The 17024-nt window shown below is 36.5% G+C and overlaps 1 protein-coding gene across 11 annotated transcripts in view; it reads right to left on the bottom strand.

Annotated features, from left to right (window-relative positions):
- The window catches only part of PIK3CB (phosphatidylinositol-4,5-bisphosphate 3-kinase catalytic subunit beta), a 265299-nt gene that overhangs the window by 172625 nt on the left and 75650 nt on the right, over positions 1-17024 (bottom strand). For 6 of the 11 annotated variants that reach the window (XM_036877281.2, XM_057498687.1, XM_057498730.1 and 3 more), the window contains 2 exons: positions 9034-9220; positions 6050-6275 (listed from right to left, as the gene is read on the bottom strand). The exons of 3 other annotated variants lie outside the window; for them this stretch is intronic. In XM_036877281.2, the coding sequence (XP_036733176.1) occupies positions 6050-6275; positions 9034-9204 (397 nt within the window). In that variant the 5' untranslated portion in view covers positions 9205-9220. Of the gene's footprint in view, positions 1-6049; positions 6276-9033; positions 9221-13420; positions 13536-17024 lie in introns of all 11 variants that reach the window. 2 more of the 11 variants (XM_057498696.1, XM_057498708.1) reach the window with 1 other exon arrangement.

Raw genomic sequence — 17024 nt, 5'->3', positions numbered from 1 at the left:
AAAGGAAAATACATACCTAATTATATATACATCTAACAAAATCAAACTATCTTATGCACTGAAAGTCACATCTAATCCACTTTGTAAATGTCTCTCAACTCTACTGCTAGTTCCTGTAGCCATTAACTTAATCTTGGCAATCATCATCCCTCACTTGGATTGCCACTTGAGATGTTCACTAATTTCTCTATTCTGTCTTAATCCCTTCAATCATTCTCCATTCTTCCATTTAAATAGTCTTTCTAAAATGCCAATCAGATCATGTTACTCCCCTATTTAAATCCCTTCAATAGCTTCCCAACTGTTTTTAGGAATAAGCCCATACTTTTTATAAGGCCTGGATTGCTCTGCATGCTCTGAAGCTGGTTCCCTTTCTAGTCTTTTTGCTTGCCCTTGCTACTACCATAAACAAACCATAATCAATCTTTTATTCCTTTTATCCCATCCTTCACATGTTATTTTCAATTCCTTTTACCTGCTCAACTCCTAATCCGCACTGAAAGCTCAGTGTAGCTGTGGTTCCTCTAAATGGCCATCCTTGATTCACCCAAGTGAGTCAAGTGACGCTCCTTGATTTACAGCAGTTTAAACATTGTATTACAATGTGTGTTTACTATCTCCAAGTAGACAAAAACCACATCACCAAGTTTGCTGTTATAAATACTCCAAGTATAAACATTCAACAGATACTACTGAACTGCAATTGCTACTCTTTAGGTAATTTTTAAAAATATAAATAAGGGACTCTGTTAATGTAACTGTTAGAATCAATTGGAAAGTAGAGAGTTCTTTAATTCATCCAAGATTTACTGAATCCCAATCTTCTGAGAATCTGCTTTTTAAGAAAATGATGAAGTCTGAATTTAGGTACCACTACAACAGCTCTTAAAAACAGAAACTTTGCCAAAAATAAGAAGTTAGGCTAAATAATTTAATTTTAAGCCTAGTTTCCTGTATATCTTCTAGTAAGAAAATTTGATAGCAAGTCTTTAATTTTAAGGTAAGACCACTATTTACTTACAAATATTAATTTTCTGATATTAAAAAAGTACTGGGTGAAGATTTTCTTCACACTAAATTATGTATTTCCTTCACTTTAAGACACACCACAGCTTTACATAGGTCAGAAAACAAGGAGTTATCAAATACTTTTTCAGGTTGCTGACAAAATTATCTGATCCAGATTTACTAATTACAGGGTGTTTGTAGAAATTAATGCAGAGATGACAAGTACCTTCACTACAGATTAGTCAGAACCCAACCAGCAGCTCTGTGAATAATTATTTAAAATAAACATGGAAAAAAGTGATTAGCACATTATCTTTCAGGAAAAGATATTTTTAGAACCAGCAAGGCAGTTATGTCTTGTAAAGGTTCTATTGTTTTCTTTGGGGAGGAGGAGGCAGCAAATTTGTTCCTGACGTTAAATTGAAATAATTGTTTATTGTTTTCCCAGGAGGCATGACCTCACCAAGCACCAGTTATAGTCATTACATACAAATTAGCAACTGTAAAAATTGATCTGTTAGGTATTGAAAGTGAAAATTCATCCTAAAATATTAAACGACTTACTAAACTTCCTGACAGAATACTAATATTTGAATTTGTGTATATGATCAAAACACCAGCTTTTCCAGACATGCTGAAGATCTGAAGTACAATTTATAAATACTAAAAAGCTCATAAACTGCTTAATTTAATGTAATAAAATACTCCTTATATCCTGATCATTCAAACTACAGGGCACACTGCATGAATAAGAATTTTGTACAACAAGCTTTATGACACTGAATGAAATATGGTGCATTGTTTACAGAGAGAGAAATTCAATTCTAACATATATGTTTGGTCCTTCTGCTATGGTAGAGTAACGTTAGCATTACCAAATAAAACAGCATGCCCAGTTTCTATTTAAATTTTAGATAAATAATCAATGATTTTTAGGATAAGTATATCCCATACAATACTTGGATCTCCCTTTTTTTTATTTGCTAAATCTGGCAAACTTAGGTAAAGATAACAGTGGCAAGGGGAGAGAACCAAGATGGTGGCGTGAGTAGAGCAGCGGAAATCTCCCAAAACCAAATACATTTTTGAAAATACAACAAATACAACTAATCCTAAAAGAGAGACCAGAAGACATAGGACAACATCCAGACCACATCCACACCTGCGAGAACCCAGTGCCTTGTGAAGGGGGTAAGATACAAGCCCCGGCCCGGCGGGACCCAAGCACCCCACACCCCAGCTTCGGGCGGGAGCAGAGGAGTCGGAGTGGGAAGGGAGAGGGAGCCCAGGACTGCTAATCACCCAGCCCTAGCCATCCACACCAGAGCGCAGACACAGTGCATGCGTGGGGTGCTGGAAACTAGGGAAACAGGACAGTAAGACGTGTGAGCGGGTCTCCACAGCTGGCGCAACCGGGACAAAGAAAAGCGAGTGCTTTTTGAAAGTCTTAAAGGGACAGAGACCCCACAGCTGGACGGAAGCGCCCTGGGACACTTAGCCCAGCAGCTGCGAACCTCAGGGAGCTCTGGGTGCCTGAACCCCCGCAGCACAGCTTGGAGGCCCCTCACTGCAATAAACAGCCTCCCGCCAGTTCCCCCTCTGACGTGGCTCTGCCATATTGGAGCAGCAGCCTGAGGCAGGCCACGCCCACAGCAACAGCAGAACTAAATAAACTCCATAGCAGCCCGGCAAGATCAGAAGCCCTGTCTGCATGCAGCTGCCCAGCACAAGCCACTAGAGGCCGCTGGTCTCCCAGGAGAGGAAGGCCATAAACTGGCAAGAAGGGACTTTCTCTTACCCAACACACGTGACAGCTCCCCACAAATATATCAATCACCATGAAAAGGCAGAAGAAATTGATACAGACCAAGATCACAGAGGCAAACCCTGAGAAGGAGACAGACCTAACCAGTCTTCCTGAAAACGAATTAAAAATAAAGCTCATAACCACGCTGATGGAGATGCAGAGAAATATGCAAGAGCTAAGGGATGAAGTCCGGAGGGAGATTACAGACGTCCGGAATGAGATTACAGAAGTGAAAAAAACTCTGGAAGGATTTATAAGCAGAATGGATAAGATGCAAGAGGCCATTGATGGAATAGAAACTAAAGAACAGGAACACATAGAAGCTGATGCAGAGAGAGAGATAAAAGGATCTTCAGGAATGAAACAATATTAAGAGAACTGTGTGACCAATCCAAAAGGAACAATATCTGCATTATAGGGGTACCAGAAGAAGAAGAGAGAGAAAAAGGAATAGAAAGAGTATTTGAAGATATAATTGCTGAAAACTTCCTCAAACTGGGGGAGGAAATAATTGATCAGACCACGGAAGTGTACAGAACTCCCAAAAGAAAGGACCCAAGGAGGACAACACCAAGACACATAATAATTAAAATGGCAAAGATCAAGAACAAGGACAGAGTTTTAAAGGCAGCTAGACAGAGGAAAAAGGTCACCTACAAAGGAAAACCCAACAGGCTATCATCAGACTTCTCAACAGAAACCTTACAGGCCAGAAGAGAATGGCACGATATATTTAATGCAATGAAAGAGAAGCGCCTTGAACCAAGAGTACTGTATCCAGCACGACTATCGTTTAAATATGAAAGAGGGATTAAACAATTCCCAGACAAACAAAAGTTGAGGGAATTTGCCTCCCACAAACCACCTCTACAGGGTATTTTAGAGGGACTGCTCTAGATGGGAGCACTTCTAAAACTAAACAGATGTCACCAGAGAAAATAAAATCACAGCAAAGAAAGCAGACCAACCAAATACTAACTAAAGGCAAAAAATAAAATCAACTACCCACAAAAGCAGTTAAAGGAAGCACAAAAGAGCACAGAATAAAACAACCAACATATAAAGAATGGAGGAGGAGGAATAAGAAGGGAGAAAAATAAAGAATGACCAGACAGTGTCTAAAATAGCTCAATAAGTGAGTTAAGTTAGACAGTAAGATACTAAAGAAGCTAACCTTGAACCTTTGGCAACCACGAATCTAAAGCCTGCAGTGGCAATAAGTACATATCTTTCAATAATCACCCTAAATGTAAATGGACTGAATGCACCAATCAAAACACACAGAATAACAGAATGGATAAAAAAGCAAGACCCATCTCTATGCTGCTCACAAGAGACTGACCTCAATCCCAGACTATAGGAACAAAGAAAGACTGAAAGAACAAAACAGCAGCAGAATCACAGAACTCAAGAATGGACTAACAGCTACCAAAGTGAAAGGGACTGGGGAGAAAGGGAGGGAAAGGAGGGATAAGGGTGGGGAAAAAGAAAGGGGACATTACGATTAGCATGTATAATGGGGGGGAGCATGGGGAGGGCTGTGCAACACAGAGAAGACAAGTAGTGATTCTACAGCATCTTACTATGCTGATGGACAGTACTGTAATGGGGTTTGTGGGGGGGATTTGGTGAAGGGGGGGACCCTAGTAAACATAATATTCTTCATGTAATTGTAGATTAATGACCGCAAAATTAATTAATTAATTTTTAAAAATTAACACCCCCAAAAAAAACAAAACAGTGGCTAATGAATCTATGTTCTGGAGATCAAGACCAGAAAGAGAGTTCAGGGATCTAAGTTTTGAAAAAATGGTAAATCTGAAAAAGATACCTATATCCTAACAAAAGCTTTCTCTGCGGTGCTATCCTTTTGAATTATTAAATACTTTAGCAGCCCTAACAGTCAGCATGGTTTCTGTCAGCTTCCTAGCACCAGCATAAAAATACGCAAAAGCTATATATTTTCAGACACACATGCACACCCTCTTCAAAAGAACTGTATCAAAATATTAATGGGGTATTTTTGTCCTGGATAAAACTATGGTGATTGTTTATTCTTTCTATTTTTCCATATATATATTCTTCAATTCAAACAAAGGAAAAATTTCTAAGAGAATTAAAAATCTATTTTTAAAAAATCTCTGAAGCTCTTAAAAATACAATAGAAATGTTTTCTACTAAGGACACTGATACAGAAGAAAAAACTGTATGGTAGTATATAATTATAAACCTATTTAATGGGTAAAAAATTATTGCCAAAAGCAAACTAAATATCCTCTGAAGTAAATAAACATTTTTAAATACCAGGGTGTCATTTAGTAAATCAACAAGGGTTCTAAGTAGTCAGGACAAAGAGCTCAGTCCCACAATGTAATCATCAGCTAGTTTGAATTACTACTATTGGTCAAGTAAAAAGAACACTATCTTAAAGGGAATGCTAGTATATTATCCTTTAATAATGAATTTGATCAATATAGGTAGCCAATCCAGATCCAACATCCTCCCATGCATTTTTTGGTTTTTGAAAAGTCTCCTCCTCAGTAACCCCTTGTAAGACCTAATTCAAGTTAATGTCTTGTCTAAGGTGGTATATTGATAAACCATTAGCCCTGAGACACCTAAGATTACTCAGCAAAATAGATTCCTCCATGGTTCTCTTGTTATTCACAATTCTCCCTGGCATTAATTTGGAAAAAACAATGTAGAGGCAGTATCTCACTGCAAAAATAATTTCTACTTAAAGATAACTTGAATTATAGAGTAAAATTTGTCAATAATATGGGTTACTTATAGCAACATATCAATCAGCTTAAAGTCTTGGTTCATATAGAGAGTTCTGTATAAATTATGTGCACACTATAGGGGCAGTTCAAAAGAAACTAAAGAAATATCTCTTAGAAAAGGAGTTCTCAAACTATCCGAGGCAAAGGTTCAACTTTTTTCTTCTCAAACTGCCAAAAAACAATACTTTTGTAAAGTAAATCACTGGAAAGAAAAAAAGATATGCAAAACATAAGCCCTCAGGTATTCTGCAGTATCACATTGCTAGAGGAACTTCTAAACATTTACTCTCAATTCCTATACTTACCTTATCTCAGACTGATAACTATTTACAGACCAGCACTGGTCCATGGACCACATTTTTTAAAGCAGTACCTTAGGTCATCCTTACTACATGTTTCTACATACAGCAATAAACACATTAAGAATTAACACTAAGATTTTTTAAATTACCTTTTCCTATAAGGACTCCAATTTTTGAGTCTAATTTTTCCCCTGGGTCACAACTTCTTGTCACTAATTTGAGAACTGGAAGAAAAGGTCTGACATCACAGAGCCTCCTTGTTTCATCTTCAAGCTCCTCATATACAGCAGTTTGATTCACACATGCAAACATATAGGAGTCAATTTCCATAAGGAGGTTAAACATTGGGTAATTGTGAACTTCCTTCCATAACATCTGCAGGGAAAAATACGAGACATTTTCTGGAATGGAAACATCTAATCAAGGGTACAAAGATATATCTACAAGGATGCTTACTACAGCAGTGTTTGTAAAACTCTAAAACTGAGGACAAGCCAATGTTTAGCAGTAAGGGATCAGTTAAATCAAGTATAGACTATTACAGGACTGTGAAAATAAAATACAAACACATGGTTACAACAAGGAAAGCTATCCAAGATCTATTAAAGTTTTTTCTTTTTAAATAGCAATTGCAAAAGAATATGTATGGTATTAACCCTTTTGTAAGTAATGTAACAGCAACAAAAATGCATCTATATAAAACAAAATTAAAGTGAACATCTATGAAGAGTGAGACTCAATAAAAACTTCCCTATTTAACCTTCTTGAGAAATGAATTAACTTCTAATCAGAAAAAAATAGAAAATGTAAAGTATGTATCAACACCCCTTATTTTTGTTCTGCATTCTTTTCTATTTGCCAGAAGTATTTCATTAACTAACATTGCTGTGTCAAGATAATGAGAGTCAATCTGTCATCATCATTATCATCATCACCCCCCCTCCACCTTCTTCTGGATGAGATCAAAGAAAAGAAGGTCACCATACAAATGCAAAGTGGGATTATAAATTCTAACTGCAGCCAGTACAAAAGCCAGGAGGTAATGATAACAGACCAGAGGTAAAAATCATGACTAACCTTTAGATTAAGTTATATACAGGAAAATGCAGTGCCATACAACAGAAGAAAAACGGGCAAAGTTGGATTTCTTCAAAATTAAAAGTTTTGTATATCAAAGGACACTATCATAAGAGTGAAAAGGCAACCCACATAATGAGAGAAAATATTCGTAAATTATGTATTTGATAAGAGATAAACATCCAAAATATAAAAAGAACTCCTATAACTCAACAATACCAACAAAAAAATTCAAAAATGGGAAATGGTCAATAAACAATTCTACAAATGGCCAATAAAAACATGAAAAGATGCTTGACATCGTTAGTCATTAGGGAAATACAAATAAAAACTACAATGAGATACTGCTTCACAGCCATAAGATTGGTCATTTTCCCAAAAAACAGGAAAATAACAAGTGTTAGCCATGATAGGAAGAAACTAGAACCTTTGTGCATTGCTGGTAGATATATAAAATGGTGCAGCCATTGCAGAAAATGGTTTGGCAGCTCCTTAAAAAATTAGAATAGAGTTATAACATGATCCAACAATCCCACTTCCAGGTATATACCCCAAAAATGGAATGTAGCAATTCAACCAGGTATTTGTACACCCATGTTCATAGCAGCATTATTCACAACAGCCAAAAGACAGATACAACCAAAGTGTTGATCAAAAGATGAGCAAATAAAACAAAATGTGGTATGTCCAAATATTATTCAATCTCAAAAAGTAAATAATGAAATTTGGATACATGTTACAACATGATGAACTCTGAAAATATTGTGCTAAGTGAAATAAGCCAAACAGAAAAGGAGAACTACTGTATGATTCCACTTACATGAGGTAGCTATAATAGACATTTACAGAGACAGAATCTAGAAGAGAGATTACCAGGGACTGGGAGAAGTTTATTATTTAATGAGTACAGAGTATGTATTGGGGATAATGAAAAGTAATGGAAATGATAGTCTGCTGTCTGGACAACACTGTGAATGTATTTAATACCTGGAATTGTGCACCTAAAAATGACTCTAACGGTGTATTTTATATTTCGCGTATTTAACAACAACTTTTTTTTAAGAGGAGGAGGAGGATATGAATGGTTAATTAAGCTTCAGGTATAGCCACAGTGGCCCATACCAGTTACTGGTGACTATAAAAACATGTATTCTCTGCATCTGTGGAATGCCTAGACAATTCTCTTTTTTTACTTCAGAGATCATGCAGTTTTCAAATTCTCCTATCTCCCTGATCAAAGAAGGTTGGAAAAGAGTTATGAAGGTATCCAAAGTCAAGAACTTTAAAAAGGTTTGTCATAAATACTTCCTAAAAACATTGTAACCACTGATGTCTTTACTGGGTTCAGCTATAAGAAAAATATTAAAGACAAAGTTTAGAAAAATAACTTCACTTTAAATGTTGCATTCTTCACAAATCAATGGCAATCACCAACTGACTTAAAAAAAGAATCCCACAAAACAAACAGCCTTAATATGCAAAAGAATTTACTTCCAAATAAGTACATACCATTCGCTACTATGAGGAAAAAAAATCTAGTGAACAATAGAAAATTTTTATCTTTCCCTAGAGATGACCATTAAAAGTAGTAGAGATGGGGAGTGGGGAAGGGGGAGAGAAAGGGAAGGAAAAGGGAGAATAACAAACCAAAATCACATGGAAAAAAAAAGTGTGACAGACTCAAAGATAGTAATTACAAAGATTTTTTACTCAAATAAAACTTTGACAATGTCAAATGCCTTTTAATAACCTGAGCAAAACATTTCAAAGCAGCCAACATGAGCCAATTTTTCTTAATTCAGGTATCACATGCAGATTAAAAAATTTAAATGGAAATGAGTATGCTTGATATGTCCACAAGATAATACATATATCAAAACATTAAAATATTTAAAATATAAACATTAATTTGATTGCTATCTAAAATATTTAACCTAAAGGTTAAACTTCTCTCAAATTTACAATATGATTTACATTAATAACATTTTCTATAATAGAACATTTTCCCTAAGTGAGGTAGTAAGTAACCTTACTTGAATTCTACCTATTAACCTACCTGTTTAATATAAGAAATGGTAGCTTCCCGAGGTACCTCCAGCTGGATATAAATCCCAGTGGGCAAAAGGAAATCCACAGGTATGGAGCCATCAGATGCTATCTGTGAATCCACTGCCCAGATGTCAAGGATGTCTGCCATAGCAGGAGGCATTATGAAACTGAAGCACATTTATAACCATGGGGCCCTAGAAATCAGTAAGTAAAACTTAGTGAGATAGGTAATTAATTACTCAAATTTTATACTAAAATATGATAAAGCCTACCAATCCTTAATTAGTCCTTGGATTTCACTATACCCAATCTTGTAACCAACAGACAATTGAATTAAGCAAGCGTAAGCCAGCAGAAGTAAATTATTTAAAAAATACTTTGGTTATCATTGGAAAAATTGTGTGTGTGTGTGTGTGTGTGTGTGGTGCTGAAATAACTGGACAACTATCTACTAAAAAAAATTAAACTCAATCAGTATCTCACACCAAAAATGAAAATTCAAAATGAGTCACAGACTTACATGTAAACCCCCAAACTATAAAACTCTAGAAGAAAATACTGGAGAAAATCTTGCAATCTTGGATTAGGCAAAGACTTCTTAGATGTAATGCAATAAACACAATTAATAAAATAAAAATTGATAAACTGAACATCATTAAAACTGAAAACTGCTCTTAGGAAGACACTGACAGACAACAGACAGGGAGAAAATGTTTGAATATCATATAAGGACTTGTATCCAGAATGCATAAAGAATTCAACATAAAATAATAAGAAAAATACTCCATTTTTAATAACTGGCAAAAGATTTGAACAGACACTTCATCAAAAATATATGGAGAGCATGCACCTCAACAAACAGAAAGCAAATAATCCAATTAAAAAATGGGTGGAGGAGCGAACAGACACTTCTCCAAAGAAGAAATTGAGATGGCCAACAGGCACATGAACAGATGCTCCACATCTCTAATCATCAGAGAAATGTAAATTAAAACCACAATGAGATATCACCTCACACCAGTTAGGATGCCCAACACCCAAAAGACAAACAACAACAAATGCTGGCGAGGATGCGGAGAAAGGGGAACCCTCCTACACTGCTGGTGGGAATGTAAACTAGTTCAATCATTGTGGAAAGCAGTATGGAGGTTTCTCAAAAAACTCAAAATAGAAATACCAATTAACCCAGGAATTCCACTCCTAGGAATTTACCCTAAGAATGCAGCAGCCCAGTTTGAAAGAGACATATGCACCCCTATGTTTATCGCAGCACCATTTACAACAGCCAAGAAATGGCGGCAACCTACGTGTCCATTAGCAGATGAATGGATAAAGAAGAAGTGGTACATATACACAAGGGAATATTATTCAGCCATAAGAAGAAAACAAATCCTACCATTTGCAACAACATGGATGGAGCTAGAGGGTATTATGTTCAGTGAAATAAGCCAGGCAGAGAAAGACAAGTATCAAATGATTTATTTCACTTACCTGTGGAGTATAAGAACAAAGCAAAAACTGAAGGAACAAAGCAGCAGCAGACTCACAGAACCCAAGAATGGACTAACAGTTACCAAGGGGAAAGGGACTGAGGAGGATGGGTGGGAAGGGAGGGATAAGGGGCAAAATGGGGCACTATGATTAGTACACATAACGTGGGGGTGGGGTGCCACGGGAAAGGCAGTATATACAGAGAAGACAAGTAATGATTCTATAGCATCTTACTATGCTGATGGACAGTGACTGTAATGGTGTATGTGGGGGGGACTTGATAATTGGGGGAGTCTACTAACCATAATGTTGTTCAAGTAATTGTACATTAATGATATCAAAATAAAAATATATATATATGGAGAGCAAAGGGCCCAATATCATTAGTCAATACAATTTAAAACCACAATGAGATACCAGTCCTGTCTCCTACTACAAGGGCTAAAATTAAAAAGATCAATTATACCACATATTGCCAAGGATGCAGAGGAAGTAAACTCTCATACACTGTTAATGGGAACCTTAAATAGTACAACTAACTTTGGGAAACAGTTTGGCAGTTTAACATGTATACTACCATATCCAGTTATCTCACTCCTTACTACTATATATCAAAAAGAAATGGAGGCATGTATGCACACAAACCTTGTACACAACTGTACCAAACCATTTTTACACTAGCCAAATTTTGGAAACAATTCAAATGTCCATCAATAGGTGAATGGATTTTTTTTAAATTGTGGTATATTCATATAATGGAATACTGCAAAGGGAAAAAAAAAAAAAAGCACTACTGACACACCCAGCAATACAGATGAATCTCAAGATAGTTGTGCTGAGGGAAAACAGCCTAAGAAAAAGAGTACATACTGTATGGTTCCATTTGTATAAAATTCTAGAAAATGTAAACTAGTCTACAGTGACAGATCAGTGGTTACCTGGTGTGAGGAAGGGAGCAAGGACAGAGATGGAAGAGTGATTGGAGAGGGACACAAGGATACTCTTGGGAGTAACAGATATGTTCTCCTTATGTTGACTGTGGTGATGGTTTCAAGGGTCCGTACATGTCAAAATGTATCAAATTGTATATTTTAAGTATGTGCAGTTTATCTCAATTATACTTCAATAAAGCTGTTTTTAAAAGAGAAATACTTTTCTTAAATGAATAAACAAGTATCTTTGTTTAAATGGAAGAAAGAGAAGCAAAATGTTGGTACTTGCTAAAGCTGGGTGATAAGTACACTGTATTACTCATCTGCTTTTATGCATGTTTGCAATTTTCCATAATAAAAAGGTTTTGTTAAATCCCATTTACACCATTTACCAGCTGTGTGAATTTCTGTAATTCAGTTAATTTCCTGAGAGTTCATTAACTTAAAAGGGGAATAATAATAAAATGTACCTCTTGAGATCACTGTGAAGATTGAAGCAGCTAATGTGTGAGAGCCTGACACATTGTAGGTTCTAGTATATGACAGCTATCCTCCTTCCCTAAACAGTCTAGACTTTACTGACACCTCCCCCTAACTCTTAAATCTATTATAATCTGGATCCATCACACTGACACTACAGCTCCTGAACCTTTTGGATATGCCAGCCTTGTTTCTGTAGGCAGAACACTGCAGTGATTAAAGATTGCTGGTCTCAGAGCCTAATAGCTTGGCTGTAAGACTGGGATCCATCCCTTATTAGCTGAGAGATATTGGGCAAATCATTTATCTTCTCCCTGTGTAAGTTCCCTTATCTGTGAAATGCTGAAAACAGTAACTACCTTAGAGCACAGTGACAAAAATTGACTGACGAATGGATGACTGGATTTTTATTTAAAAATCATTAAGTTCTTTTCATCTGTGAGTTATGTATTTTCAATTACATTTGTTACCCCAAAATGATTAACATCGTACCTATTAAGCAACTGTTTAATGAATTCAAGACAAAACATTATTCCTATTCTTAGAATTTTTTTAATCATAGAATAATAGAATTAATAATAGCTAAAGGTGAGTACTTACTACATGTCAGTATTCTATTAAGTTCCTTACATTCATTACTACATGTTATTCCTTACTACCACCCTGTCATAATATTACTACTCTTTGAGGAAGTACTTGAGGCTTAGAGAGGTTGAGATCTCATGGCTAACAAGTGGCAGTCCTGGGATTTGAACCTGGGTCTAGCTCCAAAGGATGAGCTATTAAAGCTCTACGCCACACTCTATGTAAAAACTACAGAAAAAAATCTGAGACATTTAACGCCATAATAAACAATAATTATGTCGACTGTAAGCAATTTGACAGCTTGCACCAAGCTTTTTAAAGTACTATCTCTCACCACAATGTATGGAGAAGTCACTATACTTAGGAACCCTCAACTGATAAACTTTCATAGACATGAACAAAACCACACGAAGTTACTACAGACATCATTAATAGTCACTGGTCCTGGGATTGCTTTCAGCAAATCACTTCAAAACAACTTTTGTAGACTGTCTTCGGTGATGAAGCTTCTCAATCTTCCAACTATTAGGCATTCAAGAAGTATTTCCTGAATGGAAACATGCTACATCAAATTGTTAAGAATGTTGTTTTACTTATATTCAAATAACACATGCAAAGACAGAGGGGAAAGCCAGCTTCTAAACACATCAGAGCAAGTACTACATGTGAATCAGATGTTGTCAAAAATGTTAAGAGAAGGAAAACAAAAGATAGCATTTAAAATTGAGAAGTATTAGCAATCTGCCACAGAATTACAATCATGATAAACCTGTACACGCCCATTTCTTCAGCATAAGTTTTGGCAAGACTCCCGGAACTAAAATTATATTACCTAATGAATAACAACAGTAAAAAGGCAGCATGAAACCAAAACAACAAAAACAAAAACTGAGATCTCACTCTTACCAGACAACTGGAAATGGTGAGGTTTCCTGGACCCTTCTCAAAGAGTAGAAATCTTCTCAAAGAGACTGATTACAGCATCACCTCCCCATATACAAAATTCTAAACTTCTGGGGTACTAAAGGAAAAAACATGACAGCAGATTTAAGACCTGATGAAGCAATTATAACTAAATGAAATATAAGCACGAATTCATGGGCCCCTACCATCCTTACTCTCCAGATCTACTGTTAACACTCTCACATATGCTAAGCTTACAAGAGCCATGATGAACCACTGACACCTGCCAGCATATCCCTATACTCCCTCCTGCCTCTTACCTTAAACATATCATTCCACCACCCCTAGGAGGGCCTCACCTACACATCTCCTGCAAAATTGTTACTCTTCTAGAGTCTTGGAATCCTTCCCTAATACTCCTCTTTGCACTCAACCACCAGGGCATACCCAGGTCAAAGCAAGAGCTCAATATCTTGAAGCTTGTTGCTTACCAGTAATTCCTCAACATCCTATTATTTCCAGCCCTTTATCTGTAGCTTCTGACACACACTAAGCTCTCAATAAATACTTCTTTTGGCTAAATGAACAAAATTCTATGGAAGTCACTAGTAGAAGAATTACAGTACTGGCTAATTAAAAATGTAATTTAAGTCATATCTGTCAGGAAAAATCTATATAGACTTCATTGTAGTCTTTCAGTACCTACTCCAAGAAATAAACAGTCTGCCAAAGGAACAGAAAAGCTCTTTGAGGAAATAATTCTTGAAAACTTCCCCAACTGAGCAATGAAATGGACCCTCAGGTAATGGAAGCACAGAGGGCTGCTAACAAAAGGAACCCTGGGAAGACAACACCAAGAGATTTAATAATTAAAATGGCAAACATCAAGGATAAGGAGGGTATGTTGAAAGCAGCCAGAGAGAGGAAAAAGATTATTTGTAAAGGAAATCCCATCAGGCTATCAGCTGACTTCTCAACAGAAACATCACAGGCCAAAAGGCAGTGTTATTATATATTTAATGTAATGAAACAGAAGGACCTCCAAACAAGAATCCTCTACCTGGCAAAATTATTTAAATTTGAAGCAGTGATTAAACAATCTCCAGATACACAAAAGTCGAAGGAATTCAATACTACCAATCCAGGCTTACAAGATATGTTAAATAGATTACTGTAGATGACAAGGTTCCTAAGGCTAAATAGCTTGCACCAGTGAAAATAAACCCATACTAAAGGTAGTAGACCAATTAATTACTAAGCAAGTACAAAATTTAAACAAAACAAAAGAAGGAAAATCAGCTATACAGAATATCAGCCAAGGGATACACAAAAAGTGAATAATACAACATCTAGTACATATATTGTGGATGAAAAAAGATGGGAAAAAAGTACATTTAGATTGTGTTTGAAATAAGAGTAATCAGAAATTTTAAACTGACTGTTATATACTAAGGAAGCTATCCTTGAACCTTTGGTAACCACAACACTAAAGCCTATAGTAAATACATGCAAAAGAAAGAAAGGAAAAAGGAAAGAGAAATCCAATTACAACACTGAAGAAATCCATCAAACAAGAGAAGAAAAAAGGAACGGAGAGGAGCTATACAAACAGAAAACAATAAAATGGCAATAAGTATGTATCCTTCAATAATCAACTAAAAGGTAAATGGACTGAATGCACCACTCAAAAGACATAGAGTGGCAGAAGGGATAAAACAAGACCCATCCATATGTACCTACAAGAAACTCATTTCAGACCCAAAGACATACACAGACTAAAAGTGAAGGGATGGAAAAACATATTTCAAGCAAACATTAGAAGAAAAAAGCAAGACTAGCAATACTTACATCAGACAAAATTGATTTCAAAACACAAAAAGTGACAAGAGAAAAGGACGTAACATAAAGATAAAGGGGTCAGTCCAGCAAGGGGATATAACTATTATAAATATCTATGCACCCAATATAGGAGTACCTAAATATATAAAACGAATAATAACAGAATTAAAGGGGATAATAGAATGCAACGCACTCATCTTAGGAGACTTTAAAACACCACTCACATCAATAAATGTGGGTAGATCCACCAGACACAAAAGAAGAAGACAGAGACGCTGAAAAACATACAACAAATGGACCTAACAAATATCTACAGAACATTCCACCCAAAAGCAGCAGGATACACATTCTTCTCAAGTGTACATAGAATGTTTTCCAGAATAGGTCACATACTAGGCAACAAAAAGAACCTCAAAAAATTCAAAAAAAGACTTAAATGTTATTAGGCAGCTTCTCAGAACAAAATAGGATGAAACTAATCACAAAAGAAAACAAAAAAGCCTACAAACAAATGGAAGCTAAACAACATCCTTCTAAATAATAAATGGAACAATCCCCAAATTAAAACACAAATCAGGCAATCCACAGAGACAAATGAAACCAAAACACAACAGCAAAAAACCTCTGGGATGCACAAAAGCAGTTCTACAAGGGAAGTACATAACAATACAGAACTACTTCAAAAAGCAAGAACAATCCCAAATAAACAGTCTACAGTCATAATTAATGAAACTAGAAAGAGAAGAACAACTGAAGCCCAAAGTTATTACAAGTAGGGACATAATAAAGGCAGCACCAGAAATAAATGAAATAAAGAATAAAACAATAGGGAAAAAAAAATCAATGAAACAGTAGCTGGTTCTTTGAGAAAATAAAATAAATCTCTAGCCAGACTTTTCAAAAAAGAGAGTGTACACACATAAACAAAATCAGAAATGAAGAAATAATGAAAACATCACAATAGACACCCACAGAAATACAAAGAATTATTAAACAATACTATGAAAAATTGTATGCCAAGATAGAGGCATGAGAAGTGAGGCATAAATGTCCTCCCAAAAGCACATATATAACACGAAAATACAACAAATACAAACTAATTCTGAAAGAGTGCCCAGAAAGAAGAATACAACAGACGGTTTCCATCTGGGGAAAAGAGATCTCACGGAAAAAGAGAAAAACAGCAAAGCCATGATCCAGTGGAACCCAAGTCCTCCCTCCAACCCAGGTAACAGCCAGGAGGAAAAGAAATGGAGCAGGGAAAGGGTAGAAGCCTAGGACTACTAAATACCCAATCCTGGAGATCTGCTCCGGTAGCAAGAACCCACAATACATGGTGCTCTGGCAACTACTGGGGTTCAAAAGCAAAGACAATCAGAATACTCAAGAGAGACTGAGATACCAGCTGCTTGTGGAGAACAGGGACCCACAACCAGGCACTCTAGGACAAAAGAAAGGCGGGCACTATGAAAGACAGTTCAACAGCAAGAGGGCTACTAAATGGGCAAGGATTAAACAGAGCTTGCTGCTCAAGAGAAAGGACAAGTGGACAACATGGTCCCAGCATACTCAGCCCAGCAGCAGGTTGAGAACTTTCAGCAGCTTCACACACTCCATTACACTAGCTAGCAGCGCAGCACCAAGAGGGCCCCACTGCAATACGCAACCTGCTGCTTGTTCCTCCCAGCTGACACAGGTCTACAAACCTGCTATCCCTGCCATCACCCAAAGCCAGACAGAAGGCAGCCCCACCTACAGCACCTACAAG

Source organism: Manis pentadactyla, chromosome 1, assembly GCF_030020395.1.
Source record: "Manis pentadactyla isolate mManPen7 chromosome 1, mManPen7.hap1, whole genome shotgun sequence".
NCBI lineage: Eukaryota > Metazoa > Chordata > Mammalia > Pholidota > Manidae > Manis > Manis pentadactyla.
The sequence above is the reverse complement of the archived record's forward strand: the minus strand, read 5'-3'. Positions and strand labels throughout refer to the sequence as shown.